The 26,792-nt window shown below is 43.6% G+C and overlaps 1 protein-coding gene across 1 annotated transcript in view; it reads left to right on the forward strand.

The window, feature by feature from the left end:
• Positions 1-26,792, forward strand: part of LOC133758785 (protein diaphanous homolog 1-like) — a 72,812-nt gene that overhangs the window by 36,394 nt on the left and 9,626 nt on the right. Inside the window, exons 3-18 of the mRNA XM_062189929.1 lie at positions 3,190-3,216; positions 4,105-4,260; positions 9,006-9,107; positions 9,441-9,571; positions 9,765-9,851; positions 12,229-12,280; positions 13,351-13,490; positions 16,384-16,492; positions 17,286-17,396; positions 17,549-17,667; positions 18,251-18,367; positions 19,276-19,391; positions 22,084-22,148; positions 23,486-23,665; positions 24,291-25,109; positions 26,260-26,374. Of these exons, the coding sequence (XP_062045913.1) occupies positions 3,190-3,216; positions 4,105-4,260; positions 9,006-9,107; positions 9,441-9,571; positions 9,765-9,851; positions 12,229-12,280; positions 13,351-13,490; positions 16,384-16,492; positions 17,286-17,396; positions 17,549-17,667; positions 18,251-18,367; positions 19,276-19,391; positions 22,084-22,148; positions 23,486-23,665; positions 24,291-25,109; positions 26,260-26,374 (2,446 nt within the window). The remainder of the gene's footprint in view (positions 1-3,189; positions 3,217-4,104; positions 4,261-9,005; positions 9,108-9,440; positions 9,572-9,764; positions 9,852-12,228; positions 12,281-13,350; positions 13,491-16,383; positions 16,493-17,285; positions 17,397-17,548; positions 17,668-18,250; positions 18,368-19,275; positions 19,392-22,083; positions 22,149-23,485; positions 23,666-24,290; positions 25,110-26,259; positions 26,375-26,792) is intronic.

A 26,792-nucleotide genomic window follows, 5' to 3' on the forward strand; every position in this document is an offset into this window, starting at 1 on the left:
AGAGGAGACACAGGTGTCTTAACTAGCATTTTACCAGCAGGCACCTGCCCACCCCTGGATAAGTGTTTTAAAGAATCAAAGGGGCCTCTGAAGATGCCTCTGTAAAGCATAAGAGAATATTATATTCCTTTTTAAGAACAGATGCATTTGCTTTTCTAAAGTCAAGAGTTAGTAGGCATTAAAAAGTAGGAACAAGGCAGAAGAACTGGGGGTTTGCAAATATTTTGGGATTTTGGAATCTGGATACCTGAGTTCCAGTTCCAACTCAGGCCCTAATCATGTGACTTCCGTGGTTTATGTTCCTGTCTGGGTTTCAGTTTCTTCACTGAGACAATGAAGAGATGGAATAGACTCAAGGCTTTTCCAGGGACTGCTGTTTTGGGGAAACAGCCCCAGGTTATCGTATTTGTTTATAGAAGATATAGTGACTAAATTCCAGGCTCTGCTCTCAAGGAACTTAGTCTGGAAAGGGTGGAGGAATCAGACAATCAAAAGACAATAATAATCCACTATTAGTGCGGGGAGACAACCAAGTGCTTGTTACTGTGGAAACACCGAGAGAGGTACCCATGCAATTAGAGGAGACTTGGTGCTGTTTGGCCTGTTGGAGTTAGCTTTGAAGGCACTGTCTAGACTGAGGAGGCAACAGCCTGGGGAGGTGTGGGGTGGTGAGGGCATTAGGTTGTGGGTATGCAGCTAGTTCAGTATGATCAAAAGATAGTGTTTGAGGTGGAGTGATGCATGAGACTAGGGAATAAAGCCCAGAGGGGTCATATATGCCAGGAGATTTGGATCTAACCTAAGGGCAGTGGGGAGCTATTGAAGAGTTTTAAATGGAGAAATAGCATGGACTGCTTGGCTTTTTAGAGATTACTCTTGGATGTAGTATGGAAAATGGATGTGATTTGGGGCAGACAGAACTGAAGGCAGGGAAATCAGTTCAGAGTCTGTTGTAGAAAATCCAGCTGGAGACGGTGATGGTATGAATTCGAGCAGTGATACTGGAAATGGATGGGAGAGAAGTGTATAAGCAGAAAGAAAGAGTTGCTGGTTTGCTTTAACTTAAGCTGCAGCTGTGAATGTGTGTGTGTGTGTGTGTATTACTTCACATTATTACCAGGGTTGTTTGCAAACATTGGTTTGGTTCTTTGTGAGCATTTTGAGCTTAGGGAACAGGTTTTGGAAGCAGTTCTCTTGGATATGGCAACCTAAACTGTATATGCTCATTTTGTTTGTGGTTTGTTCCACTTCTGTTTTCCAAGGGACTTAGAGAGAGTGGTGACAAAAGGAACTGTGTTGTTGGTCTCCTTGGTGGTACTTTCTCTGCCTCTTCATCCTTCTGCCTTTGCTCCCTGTAAGCAGCACATACAGACTAACCATAAATTCATGGATGCCTGGCAGGGTCCTTAGGGTGTCAGGTGAGTGAGTAGCACTCAGCTGGTGGAAGCTTGACCTCCTCTGGACCATAGAGGGTGATATTAATTCCCACTGTGCATTGAATTTAACTGTATTGTGATGTGGGGAACATGGGTGTCATGATATGGATTTTTCCTATCCATAAAAAGATTAGAATAATAATTTTGTGGCAGGGCCAGAAGTAGTTTTTTAATTAGTTGAGGAAGATTCACCAAGGGACATTTATTGAACTCTTCCAGGACATTAACATGAAAGAAATATGGTTTACAATTAGGTCAAAGAAAGATTGCTGCTTTCTTAAATCTGCAGATATTTGTACCCTAAAATAGAACATGTACACAGAAGAGAACAGGAAACATATAGAATGATTATAAACTTCATGTAGTCAAAATCCATTAATTAATGTATCCCGCAAATCACTTTGTCTCTTTCCCAGTCATACTTCTTTTTTTTTTTAAGGTAATGCCAGTTTGTCCCATTGTTAGTGATGTCAAATTTTTTTAAAGTTTTATTTTGGGACTGACACCATGGCTTAGTGGGCTTAAACCTTCACCTGTGGTGCTGACATCCCATATGGGTTCGGGTTCATGTCCCAGCTGCTCCTCTTCCCATCCAGTTCTCTGCTAATGGCCTAGGAAAGCAATGGAAGATGCCCCAAGTGCTTGGAGCCCTGCACCCACGTGGGAGACCCAGAAAAAGCTCCTGGCTTCGGATCGGCTCACCGCTGGCCATTAATGGCCATCTGGGGAGTGAACCAGAGAATGAAAGACCTTTCTGTCTCTCCCTCTCTCTGTCTCTAACTCTGCGTCTCAGATAAATAAATAAATCTTTTTAAAAATTTTATTCATTCTTATTTGAAAGGCAATGTTAGAGGGAGAGAAAGAAAAGAAGATCTTCTATATACTGGTTCACTCCCCAGATGGCCCAAGAGTGAGGGCTATTTTTGGACTGGGTATGGCCAAAACTAGCAGCCAGGAACTCCGTCTGGGTCTCCCATGTGGATGGCAGGGGCTCAAGCACTTGTGCCATCCTCTACTGATTTCCCAGGTACACTGTGGGAGCTGAATCAGAAGTAGAGCAGCTGGGCTTCGAGCCAGCACCCATATGGGATGCCAGTGTTTCAGATGGTGGCAACTTCAACTGCTGTGCCACAGTGCAGGCCCGCACCTTCTACTCTTGATAGTTGTCCAGATTGTTGTGTTTAGATATTCTAGTGTTACTCTGTACACTCTTGTTACATGGGTGCTGCCACATATGTGCAAGTATCAGCAGGATAGAAACATAGCAGTAGGTTTGTTGACTTGCAATGTGTGTGCATACTAGATAGTGCCTTCCTGGTTTCCAGAGAGCCTGTGGCTGTGTTTATACCACCACCAGCTGTGGTGAGAGTGCCTGTTGCCTTACAAGTAGACAGACCTGCAGATTCTTGCCCATTTGAGGTGTGAAGTGGTGTCTCATTGTGGATTTGCATTTACATCTCCTTGTTTGTTTGCTATGGAGTTCACATTCATGAGTTTGTCAGTCATCAGTTGTATAGTCAGTTCAGTTCTCAATCTTTGAAGAGTCATGGTAATGTCCGTAAGACTCTTCCAGCCCCTTACCTGAGAGAATGTGCTAAGAATACTTTGGTAGAAATTCAGCGTGCAAAAAGTTGCAAAGATCCTTTCAGTTTGTTTTCTCTGCCTTTTTCACCAACCCATCTGGTGTTTGGAAGGTTTCTTGGCATTTCACTGATCTATTTTCTCTTTCTTACTCCTTTTTTCTATTTCCTAGACTCTGAAGCGGCTCATGGCAGATGAGGTAAGGCAATTTTGTTTGGCATGTGCATGTTCTGTCTCATTTCCTAACTTGGGCTCTCTGTGATTATAATGGTTAATGGGGTCTAAGAATACGAAGCTTTTTCCTAACTCTTGGCTCTGCATTTGCCTGACTGCATGCATTTCCTTGGCATGTTCATTGGCTTCCAAAGTTAGGCATGCTCTTTAAACTCTAAGAAGACTCGCAGTTGGGAAGCCACTTGTGACACTGGAAGCTCACAGTGCTCGCAGGTATTACTCTGATTTTCAAATGGATTGAGCCAGTAAGCGGGAGCATCTGTACCTGAGGCAGTGGTTCATTGGTGGAGGGATGGCATATATATCTCTGAGGTACCTGATATTCTTTGCTGATTAGATGTCATGCAAAGAGCATAACATAAGTGCTGTGAAGTGAACGAAAGAGGATGGTTCCTGGTTTTTAGGTATGTAGTTTATCCTGTTTGACTTACAGCTATTAAAATCTGTGCTCATAGTTACCTCTTGAAGAGAGGGATCCTCTGGGCGCCGGGGCACATTTATTTTTGGATAGCATAGAGGAAACAAAGGGCATTTTATTGATAGCTCTGAACATGACACAATTTTAGTTCTGTGCTACTAGAAGGGAAAGGAATGACAGGGGAGGTCAGAAACCTAGTTCTTTCCTTTTAGGGAGATTTGGAATCTTTGTGCTTCAGTCCATTTATCATTGAATGTGGATGAGAACACAGACTCAGTATAGTACATTAGATATGAGGAAGGCTGATTTGTTCTTTTCATGGCAGGAAAGTCCTGAGCTCATAAACCGGAGGAACCATGCATATGTAAGAAGTTAAAGGGTAGTTTGTTGTGTAAATGAAAATGGATCTCTAATACTTTTTTTTTTTTTCCTCAGCTGGAGAGATTTACTAGCATGAGAATAAAGAAAGAAAAGGAAAAGCCCAATTCTGCTCATAGAAATTCTTCTGCATCATATGGAGATGATCCTACAGCACAGCCCTTACCCGATTATTCAGATGAGCAAATTTTAGCTCTCTTCGAACAGATGTTGGTAAGTTTCCCACTTCCAAATTTTGTTTTTTCTTAAAAATGCATTTAGGAGCATGGTGGGCTCTTTCTTAATACACATTTCCTCTTCAGTAGCCCTTTATTATAAAGAATTCCAAGCTTAATATAGAACTTTTTAATATTAATCCTGTTACCCAAGGGACTAAATGTACAAGAACCAGTCTGTAAGGTTGGAATCTGTGAGTAGACTCGGAAATATCAGATCACTTACCACCTTTTAATTGTCCTTCTGCTCAGCAATGCCTTAGCCTCAAAGACATAGGTGATTCAACTTGTGGTACTATAGACCCCACCTTTTGGTTAAGCCAGAGTAGATGAAGTATTGTAGCATTCACAATGAGTTCCACACGAAGAAGAAACTAGAGACGGTAAGGCATTGTTTGCCCACAGTACCCAATTAGTGGTGAATCTGGAAAGAGAGTGCTGATACTGTAATCACTAGAAGACCTTTGAAGTGGAGTTTGAAGTATGGGTGAATGTTACTATCTTCTGTGAGGCACACTCAGTGTCCGCTAGTTGAAAGTCTTAGAAAGTTAAGTATCTGCTTTATAAGGTTTCATAAAACCTTTGTGTTGCAGGGACTCAGACTCAAATAGAGACTGTAGCAGGCCTGACTTAATTAAAAGGCTTAGAATCCTTAACTCAGGGCCTGTTACATAGTAATCACCCAACTATGCTACTGCTATTATTTTTCACTGGCTCTTTCAGTCTATGTATTTGTTTACATTTATTTATTTTCATTTTGTTTGAAAGGCTGAAAGACCTTCCAACTGCTGGTTTACTCCCCAAATGGCCACAATAGCCAGAGCTGGGTGTACTGAAGCCAAGAGCCTGGAACTCAATCCAGGTTGTCCACTTCAGTGGCAGGGATCCAACTACTTGAGCCATCATTGGCCTCCTAGGCATTAGCAGGAAGCTGGGTCAGAATTGAAGGAACCGGGACTCGAATCAGGCCCATCTATATGGGAAGTGGGTGTCCCAAACTGCGACTTAACTGCTATGCCAAACACTTACCCCTTGGTCTGTCTCTTAATAATCAAAGAGTGTTAAGGGTATAGTTTATCAAGACAATCTCTTAGCACTGGATTGCAAATTTAGATGGCTTTTGGGCCATTCAGGTCACATATATAAATTAAACAGGGTAGACAGACTATGCTACAAAGGAAAAGAGACAGTGGTAAATTGAAAAGGGACTTTTTGTTAATAACATAGGTCACAGCTCAGTTCTGGAAGGTGATAGTATTCTACTGGGAATGTTAGCCCATTCTGAAGTAATACAGAGCCACAGATTTTTCTGTTTTTCAAAAGAAGCCAGAAATCTATAATTTAACTTTTGAAAATAATTCTTGAGTAATATCACATATCGTAGGATTTGTATTTCCCAAGTTAGGTCATTTAAAAAAAAAAAATTGTTCAAATCAAAATTCTAAGTTAGGTCCATTATACTGACATCCTCAGTTTCATTTTTTTAAAAAAAGATTATTTGAAAGGCAGAGTTATAGAGAGCAGGAGATCCTCCAGCCACTGGTTCACTCCTCAATAGGCTGCCAAGGCCAGGACTGGGCCAAGCCAAACCTAGGAACCTGAAATTCTATCCTGGTCTCCCATGTGGGTGGCAGGGGACCAAGAACTTGACCATTATCTACTGCTTTCTCAGGTATCTTGGCAGGGAGCTGCATCAGAAATTAAACCTCTGGAGTTTAAATTGGCATTTAACCTGCTGTGCCACAATGCTAGCCATTATTCATTTTCATTAAATCCATAGATTTCCTTTTCTCTTTTTTAATTCTTACTATTGATGTAGAAAATTTGTTTGACCCATTGGATTTCCCACAATCTGAAATTTGATACTTTTATCCTTTGGTGCTGTTTTACCAGAGATCTGTATTTTTTTTTTTAATTTTTATTAAAGATCATTTATTTATTTGTTTGAAAGGCAGAGTTATAGGGTGGTGGGAGACAGATTGAGAGAAAGATCTTCCATCTGCTGGTTCACTCATATAACCTCATATAACCACGCTGAAACCAGGGAAATTTATTTATTTGAAAGGCAGAGTTACAGGGAGAGAGGGAAAGAAAGAAAGATCTGGTTTACCTCCTAAATGGCTGTAATGACCAGGACTGGGACAGCTGAAGCCAGGAGCTTCTTCTGAGTCTCTAAGGTGAGTGCAGGGGTCCAAGCAATTGGACCATCTTCTGCTTTCTGAGGCACATTAGCAGAGAATTGGGTTGGAAGTGGTGTGGCCTAGACTCAAACTGCTGCCCATATGGGATGCTGGCGTTGTAGGTGGCAGCTTTATCCACTATGCCACAATTCTGGCCCTGTAAAATGTATTTTTCTTTGGGCCTGATTCAACCTGATGGCCACCACTTTGCAACTTCTATGTCTCATTTTTTTGAAAAAAGAAAAAAACACAGGAATTAAGTCAGAGAAACTTCAAATTAATATTGCTACTTGCAGAAGGAATGCATTTTTTTGCCCTTGCACACTTTTCCCATTTCAAACAACATTTTGAACTTGTTAAATTTATGCTAAGTTACTGGGCTGAGACATAAGATTGTACATATGATAGCCTCAAGTAGAGCAGTTCCCTAAGAAATATGCTGAACTTAATCCAGTTTGTATCTTTGCATGAGGCTGTGCTTTATCAGAGTTTCCAGTTCTTTCTTTATGGGAAAGGAGTTTTTAAAAGAAACTGAGTCAACTACTTTCTAATGAGTATTTAGGCCACAAAGTTGGTGCAAATTTTGCTGGTGTTTGGAGGATACCAGTTGTCCAGTACTTCAATCTGAAGAGATTTATAAGTCCATCTTGAATGCTATATATATATATATATATATATATATATATATATATATATACTTTTATGTCAATAATACAAAATAAAATTTTCATCTGTACTGAGTCCATTTTTCTCATGAATAAAGTTAGGGGCCGGCGCCATGGCACACTAGGTTAATCCTTCTGCGGTGCTGGTTTTAGTCCCGGTTGCTCCTCTTCCAGTCCAGCTCTCTGCTGTGGCCCAGGAGGGCAGTGGAGGATGGCCCAGGTCCTTGGGCCCTGCACCCGCATGGGAGACCAGGAAGAGGCACCTGGCTCCTGGCTTCGGATTGGCATAGCTCCAGCCGTTGTGGCCATTTGGGGAGTGAACCAACGGAAGGAAGACCTTTCTCTCTATGTCTCCCTCATTGTCTGTAACTCCACCTGTCGAATAAATAAATAAAATCTTTAAACAAAAAAAAAAGTTAATGTATATGCATTAAAATTTCTGGAGACAGGTAGGCATTAAAATTATGATGCTGGCATCCTGTATCAGAATGCTGGTTTGAGTCCTAGCCACTTGGCTTCCAATTCAGCTCCCTACTAATGCTGCCACAGAGGATGACTCTGGTAGGTTGCTTTCACCCTTTTGAGAGACTTAAGTGAATTTCCTGGCTCCTGACTTTGGCCTGGCCCAGCCTTGGCTGTTGGCAGCTATGTGGAAAGAGAGCCAGCAGATGGAAAATCTCTGCTTCTCCGTCACTCTACCTTTCAAATAAGCAAACATAAATTTTTTTTTTTTTTTTGACAGGCAGAGTGGACAGTGAGAGAGAGACAGAGAGAGAGAAAGGTCTTCCTTTACCGTTGGTTCACCCTCCAGTGGCCGCTGTGGCCAGCGCGCTGCAGCCGGCGCAGCGCACTGATCCGAAGCCAGGAGCCAGGTGTTTCTCCTGGTTTCCCATGCAGGTGCAGGGCCCAAGCACTTAGGCCATCCTCCACTGCACTCCCAGGCCACAGCAGAGAGCTGGCCTGGAAAAGAGGCAACCGGGACAGAATCCAGCGCCCCAACCGGGACTAGAACCTGGGGTGCCGGTGCCGCAGGCGGAGGATTAGCCTAGTGAGCCACGGTGCTGGCCGCAAACATAAATCTTAGGAGGGAAAAAAAAGTGCTTGAAATGCCCACATTTCATATCAGAGTGCCTGAAATTTGACTCTTGGCTCTGTTCCTGATTCTGGCTCCCTGCTAATGCACTCCCTGAGATACTGCAGATGATGGCTAAAGTAGCTGGGTCCTGGCCACCCACCTGGGAGACCTGGGTTGAGTTCCTGACACCTGGTGTTGGCTTGTCAGAACCCTAGCTATTGCAGACATTTGGGGAGTCAACAAGTGGTTGGGAGATCTCTATCTGTGTACCATTTCTCCGTTTCTCTGTCTTTCTGCATTTCAAATAATTAAGTATATAGAGATGTAAACTAAATTTTTTATTAAAGATTTATTTTATTTATTTGAAAGCGCTAAAGAGAGAAGTAGAAACAGAGAGAGGTCTTCCATATGCTAGTTTACTCCCCAGTTGGCCTCAACGGCTGGAACGGAGCCAATCCAAAGCCAGAAGCCAGGAGCCTCCTCCTAGTCTCCTACATGGGTGCAGAGGTCCAAGGACTTGGGCCATCCTCTGCTGCTTTCCCAGGTACATTAGCAGGGAGTTGGATCATAAGTGGAGCAGCCAGGATTCTAACCGGTGCCCATATTGGGATGCCAGGCTGTGTCTTTAACCTGCTGTGTCACAGCTCCGACCCCTAAACTAAAATTTTAACTACATTTATCCCTAAAGGGTTTTCATAAACTATGATAAAAAAAATGTACTCAGTAATCATTTAACATGCTCACTTCTTCACTAAGTAAACTACTGAACAGTAAAAAGTTGTAAAGAGTTCAAGTATGTTTTCTTTTTGTCTCCATTTACCAGCTGGATATGAACCTAAATGAGGAGAAACAACAACCTTTGAGGGAGAAAGACATTATCATCAAGAGAGAAATGTTGTCTCAGTACTTCCACACCTCACAGGCTGTAAGTCATGGGTATAAGGACCGTGCCCTTCTCTTGGACCTGTTTTATTTTGCAAATGCAAAATATGTCTTCCTTAGTGTACTTCATTCCATTATATAAGCCTACTCATTTTCAGTCTTTTATTTGACTTAGTCATCCTTACATACTTTTTTCCCGATTAAATCTTCATGAAATATGTATGGGGAATGGGATAGGCAAATCTGAGTCTCTCCTAAATTAGTGTTATGTATTGGTGATGGGTTTCTGTCCCGATACCATAGTGACTGATGTTTTAGTCCCCAGTTTGTGACTGGGGCCATTGTTTACTAATCTTCCCATATTCCTGCTGTCCAGGGCATGAGCCAGAAGGAAAGCTCTCGGTCTGCCATGATGTACATTCAGGAGCTAAGGTCAGGCTTGCGGGATATGCATCTGCTCAGCTGTCTGGAATCCCTTCGTGTCTCTCTCAACAACAACCCTGTCAGGTGAGGATTCTAAGGTGTAACAGGAGTAGAGTCTAACGTTTAAGTTCACTGATGGCAGCCAAAGATCAGAGGAGTCAAAGAAGGATGAGAATGGTCTAGATTGAGAGTAAAGAGTTACCAGGATAAACTTTGTTTTGCAAATAAGTGTTTATCAGTTTGATTTGATTTTGTGTTGTCTGCTTCTTCCTTACAGTTGGGTTCAAACATTTGGTGCTGAGGGTCTGGCCTCCTTATTGGACATCCTTAAACGACTTCATGATGAGGAGGATGAGACTGCTGGGTAAGGACTTCCCAAGTCTTTGCATCTTCCCAGAAAAGGGTCATAGATGACTTGGCCACTGCTTCCAAGGAGAAAATAGCAGCTAAACGTAAAGAATATGCTGTTATCCAAGAATGAGTTTATCATAGAGGTGACTGGAGGATGAATGATGAAAGGAAGCAGAAATTTAAATTTCGTCAAGAATAAAACAGGATATGTATCATATAAGGTTATTAGTCTCCCAGTTGATCTTCAGTCTGGAAATAGGATCTGATTTATTCCTGAGTCTCCCAACAAGCTAGTCGGGATCATAACCCATTTGGAAGTCTTAGAATATACTTCATCAGTTTGTGCCTAGGCTTAAAGCAGACTCCAGGTTTGAAATCATTCTGGAGAGATACCTTGGACTGTCTTAGGTTACCTTGAAGGCAGCCTGAATTAAAATGACTCCTTCACCTCCTGGGATTTTTCTGAAACAAAAATGTACAGGGCCTGGATATTCTGCATGTATCTTGTCAGACTTGAAATCTTTGAAGTAGTGAGGCAAACAGCGATACAAGGGTTATTTAAAAAGTTGTGGAAAAATGAAATTAAAAGATCAGTTTATTTTGGTATAAAATCTTTGAAATCCATTGATAGCTTTTTAATTAAAAATTTCATAGAGGAATGAGTATTTGGCATAGCAGTTAAGCCGCCACTTTGAATGCTGGCATAACATATGAGTTCCTGGGTTCAAGTCCCAGCTCCATTCCTAATTCCAGTTTTCTGCTGGTGCAGACCCTGGGAGGCAGACCCTGCTTCAAAGTAGTTGGGTCCTTGCCACTTGTAGGAGATCCAGATTGAATTTCTAGCCCTTGGTTTTGGCCTGTCACAGCTCTGGCTGTTGTAGTTATGTGCAGAGTATTTCTGCCCTTCTCTCTGCCCCCCCCCCCGCCCTTTTTTCTTTTTGACAGGCAGAGTGGACAGTGAGAGAGAGAGAGACAGAGAGAAAGGTCTTCCTTTTGCCGTTGGTTCACCCTCCAATGGCTGCCGCGGCCCGTGCGCTGCAGCCAGCGCATCGTGCTGATCCGAAGCCAGGAGCCAGGTGCTTCTCCTGGTCTCCCATGCAGGGCCCAAGGACTTGGGCCATCTTCCACTGCACTCCCAGGCCACAGCAGAGAGCTGGCCTGGAAGAGGGGCAACCGGGACAGAATCCAGCGCCCTGACCGGGACTAGAACCGGTGTGCCGGTGCCACAAGGTGGAGGATTAGCCTATTGAGCCACGGCGCCGGCCACCTTTTTTTTTTTTTTTTTTTTTTTTTTTAGGATGTCTTTATTTTATTCATTTGAAAGGTGGACTTAGGGAGAGACAGACATTTTCTTTCTGCTGGTTCACTCTCCAAATGGCCACAACAGCCACGACTGAGCCAGGCCAGAGCCAGAGCCAGGAGCTTCATCAGCATCTCCCATATGGATGCTGGAGCCCAAGGACTTGGTCCATCCTCTGCTGCTTTCCCAGGCGCATTAGCAGGGAACTGGGTTGCAAGTGGAGCAGCCGGGACTCAAACCGGAGCCCATATGGGATGCCGGTGCTGCAGGCTGGGGCTTTAACTTGCTGTACCACAGCTCCGGCCCCGCATTTCTGCCTTTCAAATAAACTTTTTAAAGAAAGCTTATGAAACTTCCTGTCATGAAAAAGCTAGGCATAGATTTTTATTTTATTTTTTTGCACCAAAATAAACCTATGTTTCAGCTCCATTTTACATGAACATTTTGAAATACCTTTGCAAATAGAATGTTATCCTGATAGAATTTAGCACTTAGAAGCCTAGAAGGAGTTAAAGGGAGGATTTCTTCTTCTTCTCTCTCTCTCTCTTTTTTTTTAAGATTTATTTATTTGAAAGAGTTACAAAGAGAGAGGGAGAGACACAGAGACCTTCCATACACTGATTCACTCCCCAAATGGCTATAGTGGCCAGGATTGGGGCAGCTGAAAGGCATAGTGTTTTCTGGGTCTCACACCTGGGTGTCGGGTCCAAGCATTTGGGCCACTTTCCACTGCTTCTCCCAGGCCATTAGCAGGAAGCTGAATTGGCAATGGAGCAGCCAGAACGTGAACAGGCATCCATGAGGTGCCAGCATCACAGGCTGCCATAGCTTTATGTGCTGTGCCACAATGCCAGCCCCCTAAATGAAAGGTTTTAATGCATACAAAATTCTTGGATTATAAGAGGATTAGCCAGAAGGTTTTTGATGGTATGAATCCCTCTTCAGCTACTTTTGTTAATGTTTGTGTGCTAACATTTACTAGTTAAACTAGTTTAGGGGTGTTCTTAAGATTCTGTTTATAAGATTGAAAATTCAAATGGGAAATATGGGATAAAGGAACCTTACTAATTGTGTCTTCTCCATGTGATAGCCGGAACAAGCATGAGATCATTCGCTGCTTGAAAGCTTTTATGAACAACAAGGTAAGATTTCTTTTTCCATTCTCATTCCAGCTCCCCTGGAACCCCATTCTTTGTCTCGTCTTGGCAGGTACAAAAAGAGAACTAGAGTCATGAGATTCAAGACTTCTAGCCTTCCCTTTGAGAATCTTAATTATTTTCCATTGCCACATATATTCGAGTCTTGAAAAAGTTTGTGGAAAATGCGTATCATGAAAACATTATGAATGGATTTCAAAAATTTTTATACCAAAATAAGCTTATTTAATTCTACTTTTCATGAACTGGTTTTTTTAAAAGATTTTTTTTTGGGGGGGGGAGTCAGAGTTAGAGGGAGAAACAGAGACAGAGAGGGCACGTGTGTACATGCACTGCCATCTGCTGGTTCACCCCCCAGATGGCCAAAAGGACCAGGACTGAGCCAGGCCAAAGCCAAGAGCTTCATTCAGGTCTGCTACATGGGTTCAGGAGTGCAAGCACTTGGGCCATCTTCCACTGTTTTTCCAGGCCATTGGCTGGGAACTGGATCAGAAGTGAAGAAGCTGAGCCATGAACTGGCACCTATATGGGATGCTGGTACTGCAGGTGGTGACTTAATCTACACCACAGTCCTGGCCCCCGATTATTATTATTATTATTATTATTTTGAAAGAGAGTTACAGAGTTATAGAGAGAGGTAGAGATAGAGAGGTCTTCCATCCATTGGTTTGCTCCACAAATGGCCGCGACGGCTGGAGCTGAGCAGATCCAAAGCCAGGCGCTTCTTCTGGGTCTCCCGCATGGGTGCAGGGGCTCAAGCACTTGGGCCATCTTCTACTGCTTTCCCAGGCCATAGCGTAGAGCTGGATTGGAAGAGGAGCAGCTGGGACTCGAACCAGCACCCGTATGGGATGCCGGCACTGCAGGCCTGGGCTTTAACCCGATGTGTCATAGCACTGACCCCATGACTATGTTTTGAAATAAGTTCACATTCTGCGGCACTGGTGGTTAAGACTTCAGTGTGAGTCTGGGGAGGATACCATTCAAACCCTAAACTTTTTCATGGTTAGATGCTGTTGTCTTTAAATGTCCCATGTCTGTTTTTATCATACCAGTTTGGAATCAAAACTATGTTAGAGACAGAAGAAGGAATCCTACTGCTGGTCAGAGCCATGGACCCTGCTGTTCCCAACATGATGATTGATGCAGCTAAGCTGCTTTCTGCTCTTTGCATCCTACCGCAGCCAGAGGACATGTATGTGACTGGAATTATTTCTCTTTTTCTTTTGCATTTTATCATCTTTTCTTAGTCTAGAGGAAAATTGACTTGCTTGATGTCTTCTTGGTCTTAAATATTATTATATATTTTTAAATTTTATAATTTTTATTTTTTTTAAGATTTATATATTAATTTGAAAGGCAGAGTTACAGAGGCAGAGAAAGAGAGAGAGGGGGAGAGAGAGAGAGAGAGAGAGAGGTTTACCATCTGGTGGTTCACTCCCCAAATGACCGCAACAGCCAAAGCTGAACCATTCTGAAGCCAGGAGCTGCTTCTGGGTTTCCCACATGGGTACAGGGGCCCAAAGATTTGGGTCTTCCTTCGCCGTTTTGCCAGACCATAGCAGAGAGCTGGATCCAAAGTGGAGCATCTGGGACTCGAACCGGCGCCCATATGGGATGCCAGCACTGCAAGTGGCGGCTTCACCTGCTATGCCACGGCGCTGGCCCCAGACTTAAAAATATTAAATAAGAGTATTTCTTCCTAGAAGTGAGCACTGAGACTGTTGATACGGGTTGAACATCCTTAATTTGAAAGGCTCCAAAATCTGAAACTTGGTGAGCATTGACATAATACCTCAAGTGGAAAGTTCTACACCATGAAATTTTGTTTTATGCACAACATTTTTTAAAAAATAACATAAAATTACATTCAAGCCATGTGTATAAGGTGTATATGGGTTCCATTCCCCCATAATTCATTATGTATATGCAGATGTTTCAAAATCCAATTTTTGAAACACTTCTCATGCCAGGAATTTTGGCAAAGGGATACTGAGCCTTGTTTAAGATATATTCCTATGTGCTGGAGACTGTCCTGAACGTACACGTGGTTTTCGGAGGTATAGCGGGGAGTTTCTATATCTGTAGTAATGTCTGTATTTTACATCTGGGACAGGGTTGCTTTTTACTGCTTTGTTTTTAATTTTGAGGTAACACAATTTTTTCTTTTTAAGTTCTTGGAGTATACAAAGTTTAACGGCCTCATCCCTTTGCCAGTTGTAGTCTGCAGAGATAACCAGTGTTAATGCCTTGTTGTAGTCTCATATCCTTTTAAGCACAAGTTTACTGCATTTGCTTGATTCTGAGACTACTTCTGCCACCCCAAAAGATAATGGCTTGGAGCTGAGGGATGGTAGATGATGCCTATAAAACAAAGTGTGTAGGGGATACAATTTTATTTTTGTGGAGTACTTGGGTAAAACAAAGCCTAAATCATACTGTTATTTCAACTTATTTCTTTTTCCTTAACAGTAGATCTTGAAGATCCTTCTACATTGTTACTTAGAGATCTGTATTATCTTTAGTGGCTATTTAACATTTCGTATGTGTGTATGTATGTATGTCCCATCATTTGTTTAACAGTTACCCTAATATTAGAGTTTTAGATAGACTTAAGCAGATTCTGGTCCTTGTTCTAAGTGATAAGAATATTTATTGTTAAAGATGATTCTATAATGAACATCCCTGTATGGAGTTTTTTTTAAAAATAATAGTTCCTTTAGTCCCAAGTTACTACTATTTTTTTTTTAAAGATTTATTAATTTATTTGAAAGGCAGAGTTATAAAGAGACAGAGGCAGAGAGAAAGAAAACTACCATCTGCTGGTTCACTCCAAAGATGGCCACAACGGCCGGAGCTGGGCTGTTCTGAAGCCAGGAGCTTCTTCTGGGTCTCTGATGCAGGTGTAGGGGCCCAAGCACTTGGGCCATCCTCTACAGCTTTCCCAGGCCGTAGCAGAGAGCGGGATTGGAAGTGGAGCAGCCAAGTCTTGAACTGGCACCCATAAGGGATGCCACACTGCAGGTGGTGGCTTTACCTGCTATGCCACAGCATAGACCCCTATATTTTCTTTATATGCATATATGTTGGATTTCTAGAAGTAAGCTAAAGTTGCATAAACTTGAAATGAAGTAGTTCTATCATGTGCACCTCTAAAAGTTGTACCAATTTGTATACTTTATCACATAAGGACATTAATATGGTATCCATGAATAAGATGGAATTTAGGGAGTACCTTCTTCATAGCATTCAGCAGATTCTGACCCCTGCTGTAGGGGTGTTAAAAAGAAGAATGCGAGAAATCTAGCGCATTAACAATGCCCTCTTTCCTTTTTTTTTTTTTTTTGAGAGGCAGAGTTAGTGAGAAAGAGAGACAGAGAGAAAGGTCTTCTTTTTTCTGTAGGTTCACCTCCCAAGTGGCCGCTATGGCTGGCACACTGCACCGATCTGAAACCAGGAGCCAGGTGCTTCCTCCTGGTCTCCCATGTGGGTGCAGGGCCCAAGCACTTGGGCCATCCTACACTGCCTTCCCAGGCCACAGCAGAGAGCTGGACTGGAAGAGGAGCAACCGGGACAGAATCCGGCGCCCCAACCGGGACTAGAACCCGGAGTGCCGGCACCACAGGTGAAGGATTAGGCAAGTGAGTCACAGCGCCGGCTGTAAATTTTTTTTTTTTTTTTTTGACAGGCAGAGTGGACAGTGAGAGAGAGAGAGACAGAAAGGTCTTCCTTTTCCGTTGGTTCTCCCCCCAGTGGCCGCTGCGGCCAGCGCACTGTGCTGATCCAAAGCCAGGATCCAGGTGCTTCTCCTGGTCTCCCATGCGGGTGCAGGGCCCAAAGACTTGGGCCATCCTCCACTGCACTCCCGGGCCACAGAAGAGAGCTGGACTGGAAGAGAGGCAACCGGGATAGAATCTGGCGCCCTGACCAGGACTAGAACCTGGTGTGCTGGCGCCGCAGGCGGAGGATTAGCCTGTTGAGCCTCAGTGCCAGCCGTATTGTCCTCTTTCCTAAGTGGCCTGTGCCTATCACACACATCTGTATGAGAGCATCTGGGCCATTTGCTTCCTTTCCTTTGTCTTGGGCAGGAATGAAAGAGTTTTGGAGGCCATGACAGAAAGAGCTGAGATGGATGATGTGGAACGTTTCCAACCACTGCTGGATGGATTAAAAAGTGGGACCTCCATTGCCCTCAAGGTATGTATACCCCTGAAACTGGGCCCAAGAATACAATTCAACATAAAGAGACTGAAGTTCATATAGCCTTTTAATAGAACACATGGAGTGGCTCCCAAACTGTATATTTTATGTATCAGAATTTGTTCTGAAAGGAAAATGATTAATCTCCTTAAGATGTCAAAAAACAAAACAAAACAAAAAAAAAACAAAACAAAAAAACCTGTTTTCCTAGTGAAATGGAGAAAAGGCATAATATTATATATAAAGTAAGAAAAACCAAGGCCTGCAATAACATATACCATCAGATCGTTGGAACATTTAGATTTGTGAGCTCTCTAGACCTGTGCTCAAACCAGGTCTCAATGATCTAAGGGAAAATTTCTTCATATTTTTTTAAAAGATTTTATTTATTTGAGAAGTAGAGTTACAGACAGGGAGAAAAAGAAAGGCCTTCCATCCACTAGTTCCTTCCCCAAATGTCTGCAGTGGCCAGAGCTGGACTGATGCCAAGCCAGGAGCTTATTCAGGGTCTCTCATACTGGTGCAGGAGCCCAAGGACTTGGGCCATCTTCCACAGATTTCCCAGTCTATAAGCAGAGAGCTGGATCAGAAGAGGAGCAGCCAGGACACGAACTGGCACCCCTATGGGATGCTGGCAGAGGCTTAGCCTGTAATGCCATAGCACTGGCCCCCTGCATATAGTTTTTGTACTGCATCTTTTAGGTTATATTTGGGAACCTCAGAGTGCATGTAAAGAGAATGGAGTTTTGATTGGTAGCATTGACACACCTATTCCATTTTCTTATTTTAGGTGGGATGCCTCCAGCTGATCAATGCTCTCATCACACCAGCGGAGGAACTTGACTTCCGAGTTCACATCCGAAGTGAACTGATGCGCCTGGGGCTGCATCAGTTGTTGCAGGTAAACTGAAGCACTTTTTTTGAATGGTTGGGCTAGATTGATAGAACTAATCATCTGCCTGTTTGCAGCTTAAAAACCAGGTTGAAAGATTGGGGTTTCTAGCTACGTTAGACATTTTCGGGTTCCCTGACTTTTCCTTTTGTTATTAATAGGACCTTCGAAAGATTGAAAATGATGATATGCAAGTGCAGCTAAATGTGTTTGATGAACAAGGGGAAGAAGATTCCTTTGACTTAAAGGGACGACTAGATGACATTCGCATTGAAATGGAATATCCTTTTATTGACTGGGTACATAACAAATGACCCAGTCATTAGGTTCAGTTGCACATGGAGTCTGTGGAATGTTTGAAGGCTGATGACCGAGAGCAGGGCATCAGGCTTGTGAGTCTTCTTGGTAAGTAAGCTAAGTGTCTTTTTTATTGCTGTTGCGTTCATTTATGTCAGACAAGGGATGTTAGTACAGATGACCTTAGGATTGCTCAGCGTGGAAGCAGCCATTGCAGTCATGGTAAACTTCCTACAACATAAGAGCTTTGCTTACTGAGATGCAGAGCCTGATTTTAGAGGTGTTTGGACTGAGTGAGAGAATAATTTGTTTTCATATTAATATTTGCCACAAGTGACGTTAAGGGTGTTATCTTCTAGTTTCCTGTCTACTGCTTGATCTTCTAGCTAAGTACTAGGAGTCTTCTCTGTATACTGCCACCACTTGCTGGTTCCTTGGTGGTGGTTACTGGAGAAACAGCAGTTAGAATGGAAGTTACATCTTAAGAACTTTTCTCTAGTTTTTCCAAGAGTTGAACCACCCACCCACCAAATATTTGCTTTCCTTGACCTATCCCCCTTTTCCACTGACTTTAATGAAGTCTTCCAGATTCTCTTAAACACAGTGAAGGATTCAAAGGCAGAACCACACTTCCTGTCCATCTTGCAGCACCTTCTTTTGGTCCGAAATGACTATGAGGCCAGGTAAGGTGGTGTGCCTGTGGGAGTTTTGAATTAACTTAAATGAAGTGAGCAAAGTCCTTAAATTCAAATATTGTTCTGTAAAGGGTAAAACACAAAGAACGTGGATGTTTTTGTTCATGAGTCACGGATGGGAAGGGAGTTGTCAGTTGTGTCTTCAATCCAGCTGATGGAGATCCTCTGGAAGAGGTCAGAGCATCTCAGATGAAATGCCCTTCCTTTTTTTGGTGGGATGAAGATGCATCAAAGGAAGATGGGAATTTAAGATTCTTTCTGGTTGCCTGGCAGTAGAGATACAGCAGTAGCACTGGCCTTCCCAGGAAAGGTCCAACCCCCATTTTTCGATGGGAAAGGATTGGCACTAAAAGGCAGAATGGTAAGGAGCTTGGGTGGTCAGAGATAGGCAGAGTAGCTGACAGGAAAGCAGTAATAGGAGTGATATTTATTTATTTATTTATTTAAAGATTGATGATTTATTTGAAAGAGTTACACAGAGAAAGGCAGAGAGAGAGAGAGAGAGAGGTCTTCCATCTGCTAGTTCACTCCCCAGTTGGTCACAATGGCCAGAGCTGTGCTGATCGGAAGCCAGGAGTCTGGAGCTTCTTTCGGGTCTTACCACATGGATGCAGGGGTCCAAGGACTTGGGCCATCTGCTGCTGCTTTCCCAGGCCATAGCAGAGAGCTGGACCAGAAGTGGAGCAGCTGGGACTAGAACCGGCATCCATATGGGATGTTAGCACTGCAGATGGCCCTGATATTTCTATTACCTTTACAAAAAGTTATTTTCTTGAACACTTATAAGTCCTTGGATTACCTTAGTGTCAAAACAAGTAACTTTTTTTGATCCAGAATACTGCTGAGAACTATATATTTTATTTTCCTTTGATAACTTTGTTTTGTTTCTTCTGTAGACCCCAGTACTATAAGTTGATTGAAGAATGTATTTCCCAGATAGTTCTACATAAGAATGGGGCTGATCCAGACTTTAAGTGCAGACATCTCCAGATTGATGTAGAGGGACTGATTGGTAAGCATGCTCTTCTCCCTGATTCCCCAAAACTTTACCTTATTTTGCATCATTCTGTCAGTGAGAATTTCAGAGAAGATACGAGAGGTCTGCAAAAAGTTTGTGGAGAATATATACTATCTTTAATTTTTGATATTTATTTTCCCTCTTTGGTTGTATTTTGCTTTTGTTTTTAAGATTTATTTATTTATTTGAGAGGCAGAGAGAGCTTCAGTCCACTGGTTTGCTTCCTAAATGGCCACAAGTGCAAGCCAGAAGCTGGGAGCTTCTTCCAGGTCTCCCACATGGGTTCAGGGGCCCAAGAACTTGGACTATCCTCTGCTGCTTTCCTAGGTGAATTTTTAGGGAATTGGATTGGAAGTGGAGTAGCCAGGACTTGAACCTGTGCGCCCATATGGGATGCTGATTCTGCAGGCTGTTGCTTTAACCTGCTGGGCCACAGTGCTGGTCCCCCTATTTGTTTGTAAACATTTATTTATTTATTTATTTATTTGAAAGAGATCTTAATCCTCTGGTTCACTCCCCAAATGGTTGCAATGGCCAGGGCTGTGCAAGGCCAAAAACAGGAGTCATGAGCTTCTTTGGGATCTCCCACATGGGTGCAGGGCCCCAAGCATTTGGGCTGCTGCTTTCCCAAGCACATTAGCTGGGAGCTGAATCAGAAGTGGAGCAGCTGAGACTCAAATCTGTACCAGTATTAGGATGCCAGCATTGCAGACAGTGGCTTAACCTGCTGTTCCACAGTGCTAACCCCATAATTTTTGTTTTTATTTATTTGAAGGGAAGAAAAAAGAGAGAGAGTTTTTTTTAATCTACTGGTTCACTCCCAGGTGCATTAGCAGAGAGCTGGATTAGAAGTGGAGTAGTCACGGGGCCGGCACTGTGGCGCAGCAGGTAAGGCTTCCACCTGCAGCGCCGGCATCCCATAAGGGCGCCTGTTCTAGTCCTAGCTGCTCCTCTTCTGATCCAGCTCTCTTTCATGGCCTGGGAAAGCAGTAGAAGATGGTCCAAGTCTTTGGGCCTCTGGACCCGTGTGAGAGGCCTAGAAGAAGCTCCTGGCTCCTGGTTGCAGATCAGCTCAGCTCTGGCCGTTACAGCTATTTGGGGAGTGAATCAGCACATGGAAGACCTCTCTTTCTCTCTCTGGCTCTCTATTTCTCTGTAACTCTTGTCTTTCAAATAAATAGAATAAATCTTAAAAAAAAGAAGTGGAGTAGCCAGGATTTGAACCAGCATTCCAAAATAGAATGTTGTTGTCATAAGTGTTATCTTAACTCACAATACCACAACGCTGGCCCCTCATATACTATTTTTTTGAAGGATTTATTTTTTATTTATTTGAAAGGCAGAGTTGCAGAAAGAGGAGGAGAGACAGAGACAAAGAAATCCTCTATCCTCTGGTTCAGTCCCCAAATGGCTGCAACAGCCGGGACTGGGCCAGGCCAAACCTAGGAGCCCAGAGCTTCTTCTAGGTCTGCTATGGTGGGACAAAAGCCCAAGTACTTGGGCCGTCTTCTGTTTTCCCAGGCACGTTAACTGGGAGCTGGATATGAAGTGGAGCAGCCCTTCTCTTGTTTTTTTTTTTTTTTTTTTTTTTTTGTTATTTGTTTGAAGGGGGGATAATGGGGCTCTGGGGAAGAGAGAGAGAACATGTATGCGAGAGATATCAAAATCTTTCATTGGGTAGTTCAGTGTGCAACGGTTGGGGCTGGACAAAGCTGAAGTGAGGAGTCAGGAGTTCCATCCAGTCATCCCACTTGGTTTCAGGGGCTGTCTTCCCTTGCTTTCCCAGGCTCATTATCAAGAAACTGAATCAGAAAAGGATTAGTCAGGATTCAACCCAGCATTTTTATATAGGATGCCTGCACTGCACACAGTGGCTTACCCCACTGTACCACAATGCTGGCTTGTATCACACTATCTTTTAAGTCCAAATTTTTGTTTTATTTTATTTATTTGAGAGGCAGAGTTATAGACAGAGAGAGGGAGAGCAGAGAAAAAGGTCTTCTATCAACTGGTTCACTCCCCAAATGGCTGCAATGGTCAGAACTGGTTCAATCCAAAGCCAGAAGCCAGGAGCTTCTTCCGAGTCTCCCATGTGGGTGCCGGAGCCCAAGCGCTTGGGCCTTCTTCCACTGCTTTCCCAGGCCATATGCAGAGAGCTGGATTGAAGAGGAGCAGCTGGGACATGCACCAGCACCCATATGGGATGCCAGTGCCACAGCACTGGCCCCAAAGTGCAGATTTTTCCACAAAGTTTTTGAAGTCTATCTACCTTTCCAGTCACTGTATGTTTCATTTTGTCTTGTCTTAGGATATAACCAACATCTTTTGCTAGGAATAAACAGGCTGTTAATTTATTTCCACAGAAATCTAAAAACTTGACCATTTTCACACACCACTACCTTTTGTAAGGACATGGGCTATTAGTATTAGATATGACTCCAGCTGATCTCAGACAGTTACAAGTGTCATTCCGAGGCAGTCCTCCTGTCTCCCAGCAGGGTAGCCGTACCATGTGCTCAGAAATTGAACATAACTGAAAGTTCCCTTTCTTTATCTAATGCAGAACATTAAGAAGGTTGATACAAGTGACCAAAATGACAAAAGACCACTCTTTCGTGATATATAAGGTCTTAGGGGTTATGGCAGAGGAAAAACAAGAGAATCTGCTTACTTTTTTTCTTTTCAGATCAAATGATTGATAAAACAAAAGTGGAAAAATCTGAAGCCAAAGCTACAGAGCTGGAAAAAAAAGTATGTATGAAAAAAAATTGTTTTGGTCTGAGGATTTTTTTTTTTTTTTTTTTTTCTGGTTTGTGAGACAGTTTTTTCCATGGTATGTATTTGGAAGGCATTCATCTACTAGGATTGTCATTTCTATGAGAAAACCTGTCTGGAGTGTGCTAGTCTTTGGAGGAGGTGATGTGAGTATGAACATGAGGAGCCGGTGGTGAGCTGGTACAGCTCTTGGGCCACTGGGCAGGACAGGAGAGGGAAGGAATTGTTCTTCTCTGAGGGCATGCTCAGGTTTCTTTGGCATCTCATGCCTCTTGTCTGTCCCTAGAACAATAGAAACCGTAATGCATTTGAGTTTTTTCTTTTCTTCGTTGGTTATTTAGGGCTCCTATTGTGGTTGATTGATTTTTTTTACAGATTTCTTTGTTTATTTGAAAGGCAGAGTTACAGAGAGGCAGAGAGAGAGATAGAGAGGCAGATGTCTTCCATCCACTTGTTCACTCCCCAGATGGCCACAATGGCTGCAGGTGGGCTGATCTGAAGCCAGGAGCCAGGAGCTTCCTCTGTGTTTCCCATGTGGGTGCAGGGGCCCAAGGACTTGGGCCATCTTCTGCTTTCCCAGGCCATAGCAGAGAGCTGGATTGGAAGTGGAGCAGCCAGGTCTTGAACCGGTGCCCATATGGGATGCTGGTGCTTCAGGCCAGGGCGTTAACCCTCTGCACCACAGTGCCGGCCCCCCCAATTGATTTTTGATCCTAGAGATTACCTGGATTGTGCCACCATGGCTATCCTGGTTAAATGTCCTGAAATTTTAGGATTTTGTTTTTGTTTTTTATTCTTACTGTAAAAATAGGAAGACCATGAAAATGATCTCTAGTTTCCCCCTCCTTTAACCTTGATTTTTTTAAAAAAATATTTTTTATTTGAGAGGCAGAGACAGACACAGCTTCACTTCCTAAATGTCCCAACAGCTGAGGCTAGAAACTGGCACCAGGAACTCAGCTGATGGTCTCCCTCATGGGTGGCTGGAAAGCAATTACTTTAGCCATTACCACTGCCCACTGGCTGAATCGGTGGGGAAGCTGGAGTCAGGAGCTAGGACTGGTAACGGAACTCATGCACTTTGATAGGGAATACAGTTTTTTAACCCCTTGGCAATTTACCTGCTCCTGACCTTGATCTTAAGATACAAGAAAATTATGTTCTTTTGCCCCCAGACATTGCTTGAGCTATGGGTCTGTGAGCTCCGTTGGGTCAAGTACTGGCACAGGCCGTAAATTAAGGGATGCTTCTTATTGACGTGCATCTTACTGAGACAGAGAGCTTATTGGAAGCCTGATGTTTTTCTTCTTTAGCTGGATTCAGAGTTAACAGCCCGGCATGAGCTACAAGTAGAAATGAAAAAGATGGAAAGTGATTTTGAGCAGAAACTTCAAGATCTTCAGGGAGAAAAGGATACATTGGATTCTGAAAAGCAGCAAGTTGCAACGCAGAAACAGGAACTGGAAGCTGAGGTGTCCCAGCTCACTGGAGAGGTAACGTGTGAACAGGGAAGGCCACGTGGCCTGCAATTGCGGTCAGCAACCTCCGCATGCGTGTGTCTTAGAGCAGGAGTCAGTCATCTCTCTCCCAGGGTAAACTGGTTACTGCAAAACATTTACTGTGTTTGTTTGCTTTATTTTGGAGGTAAGTAATACATAAGAAAAGTTGAAAACACAGTCTTCTGATAGATTTAGGAATAAAAACTACTATATATGTTTTTATTAGTTTTCTTTTAGTCATCTCTGGACAGATATATCCTCATATATATTCTCTGATATTAATACTTAATATGTTGTATAATTACAAATATATGTTATGTGACTAGAATATTTGGTTTACTTGACTTTTACATTATAATCAAAAGGAGAGTTTAACATAAAAGTTGAAGTTGTCAGTGTAATACAAGATCTACTGAACTGGGAACAAACAGACTTGAAATCTGGCTTTGGCTCTGCCACCAGATAATGTGACTTCAGGTGAACCATGAGGTCTCGCTGACTCCTGTCAGTTCCTCCATGTGTAGAATGAGAAGTTTGGATGAAGTCATTTCTTAGGTTCCTTCTGGTCCCACAGCCCCTGAAGTGGGGTGAGGTACTGATGCTGATGTTGTTTCTGTAGGTTGCCAAGCTGTCAAAAGAACTGGAAGATGCCAGGAAAGAAATGGCTTCTCTCTCTGCTGCAGCTGCTGTAGCTCCTTCTGGTCCTGGCAGTGCTGCTGTTCCCTCTGCCCTTCCTTTACCTGTTGACCCTGGCACTACTGTCCCACCCCCGCCTCCACCCCCTTCCTTACCAGGAGGAGACAACATACCGCCCCCACCTCCTCTCCCTGGAAGTAGTACCATTCCTCTGCCCTCACTTCCCCCTGATCTGCCTGGGGGTATTGCCATCCCCCCACCCCCTCCTTTGCCTGGGGGTACTGCCATTCCTCCACCTCCTCCTTTGCCTGGAAATGCTGGCATCCCCCCACCTCCTCCTTTGCCTGGGAGTGCTGGCATCCCCCCACCTCCTCCCTTGCCTGGGGGCACTGCTGTCCCTCCACCTCCTCCCTTGCCTGGGACTGCTGGCATCCCCCCACCCCCTCCCTTGCCTGGGACTGCTGGCATCCCCCCACCCCCACCTTTGCCTGGGAGTACTGGCATCCCTCCACCCCCACCTTTGCCTGGGAGTACTGGCATCCCTCCACCCCCACCTTTGCCTGGGAGTACTGGCATCCCCCCACCTCCTCCTCCTCTGCCTGGGGGTACTGACATCCCCCCACCTCCTCCATTTCCTGGAGGCCCTGGCATTCCTCCACCTCCACCTCCACCTGGATTGGGTATGCCTCCACCTCCCCCCTTTGGGTTTGGAGTTCCTGCAGCCCCAGCTCTGCCATTTGGATTAGCTCCCAAAAAGGTTTATAAGCCAGAGGTGCAGCTCCGGAGGCCAAACTGGTCCAAGGTGAGAAATTCTCTCCGTTTCTTCCTTGTAGACATTAAGAAACCACTTCAGCCTACAACTTTGTGTGGCCCCTGTAAGTGCTTTGTAGGTTCTACTCATGCTTATGTTTATTCAGCATTTCCTGGAAAGTCCCGTGAGCCCACACTCTGAACTTAACCCTCACTGAACTTGTCCTTAAACTCATGTTATTTTTGCCTTTTCCCAGAGGATAGAAGTACCATGGTAACATGTAGTTTGACAATAATAGTCATTTCACTGATCTGCAAACTACTGAAATTGTGTTGATCCAGAAGTGATGAATTTTTCCATAAGCCTCCCATCCTACTCCCAGTATGTGAAGTATTGGACAGGCCATGTTTGCCTGGCACAACATTTTCCCCATGATGTATTTGAGACTCCTGTGATTCTTAGCCTTTTCCTTCTAGAAATCAATTTAAAATAAAGGGATTAATTGGCACAGGTAGGGGTAACGGAAGAGGAAAATGTTACAGGGAGCAAGCAAAGATATAAAGCGAAGCTGTAAAGCTTCTCCATCTAGAAGGTGGGAGTTAAAAGGACAATGGGTAGCTTAACAGTAGTTCTTGAGTGATCACCAGTAAACAAACTGGAATCGTCATCTGCTGATTCCCGTATGAGAAGTTAGCTGTTCTTTATTTCTTAGGTTAGTCTTTTTTTTTTTTTTTTTTTTTTGACAGAGTGGACAGTGAGAGAGAGAGAGAGAGAAAGGTCTTCCTTTACCGGGTTCACCCTCCAATGACCGCTGTGGCCGGCGTGCCGCGGCCAGTGTGCCGTGGCCAGCGCACCACGCTGATCTGAAACCAGGAGCCAGGTGCTTCTCCTGGTCTCCCATGCGGGTGCAAGGCCCAAGGACTTGGGCCATCCTCCACTGCACTCCCAGGCCACAGCAGAGAGCTGGCCTGGAAGAGGGGCAACCGGGACAGAATCTGGTGCCCTGACTGGGACTAGAACCCAGTGTGCCAGCGCCGCAGGTGGAGGATTAGCCTATTGAGCTGTGGCTCCGGCCTCTTAGGTTAGTCTTAGTCTAGTATAAGATTTCTCATAACCAGCCAGCTCCTGTTGCATCTTAGTCTTCTGGGATGTCAAGTACAGAGCTCCACGTAGTCACATTTAACTCTGCCTGTATCCGTAGTTTGTGGCTGAAGATCTTTCCCAGGACTGCTTCTGGACAAAGGTGAAGGAAGACCGCTTTGAGAACAATGAACTTTTTGCCAAGCTTACCCTCACTTTCTCTGCCCAGACCAAGAGTAAGTACTTTCTTCTCAGGTGCAGAGGTCTGGTGTAGGGCTTAGCATTAAAATAATATTTAAACAGTTTCCCATTCGCTTCCTTCCTTGGGTGAGGACAGAAAGGAAATGTTGAGTGGAAGAGAAATGACTTTTCCCATTCAGAAGAAATAAGTTATTGTATTTAGGGTTACTGGGGTTGGGGAAAAGAATTGTTACATATTATTATCAGTTCTGACTTTTAAAATAGGAGTGGGATAGATAGGTTGGGTGGATGAGCAGATATCTACAATAACAACTAATTGTGACTCTTTTTCTTTCATTTCTTTCTGATATCTGATGCTTTCCCCCTCTTGGCCCTTTGCTCCAACAGCTTCTAAAGGTAAGAATACAAAAGAGCCTTTTCATTGGATCTGTTGAATATTAGAGAAGAAAATCA

This window comes from Lepus europaeus, chromosome 4, assembly GCF_033115175.1.
Source record: "Lepus europaeus isolate LE1 chromosome 4, mLepTim1.pri, whole genome shotgun sequence".
Lineage (NCBI taxonomy): Eukaryota > Metazoa > Chordata > Mammalia > Lagomorpha > Leporidae > Lepus > Lepus europaeus.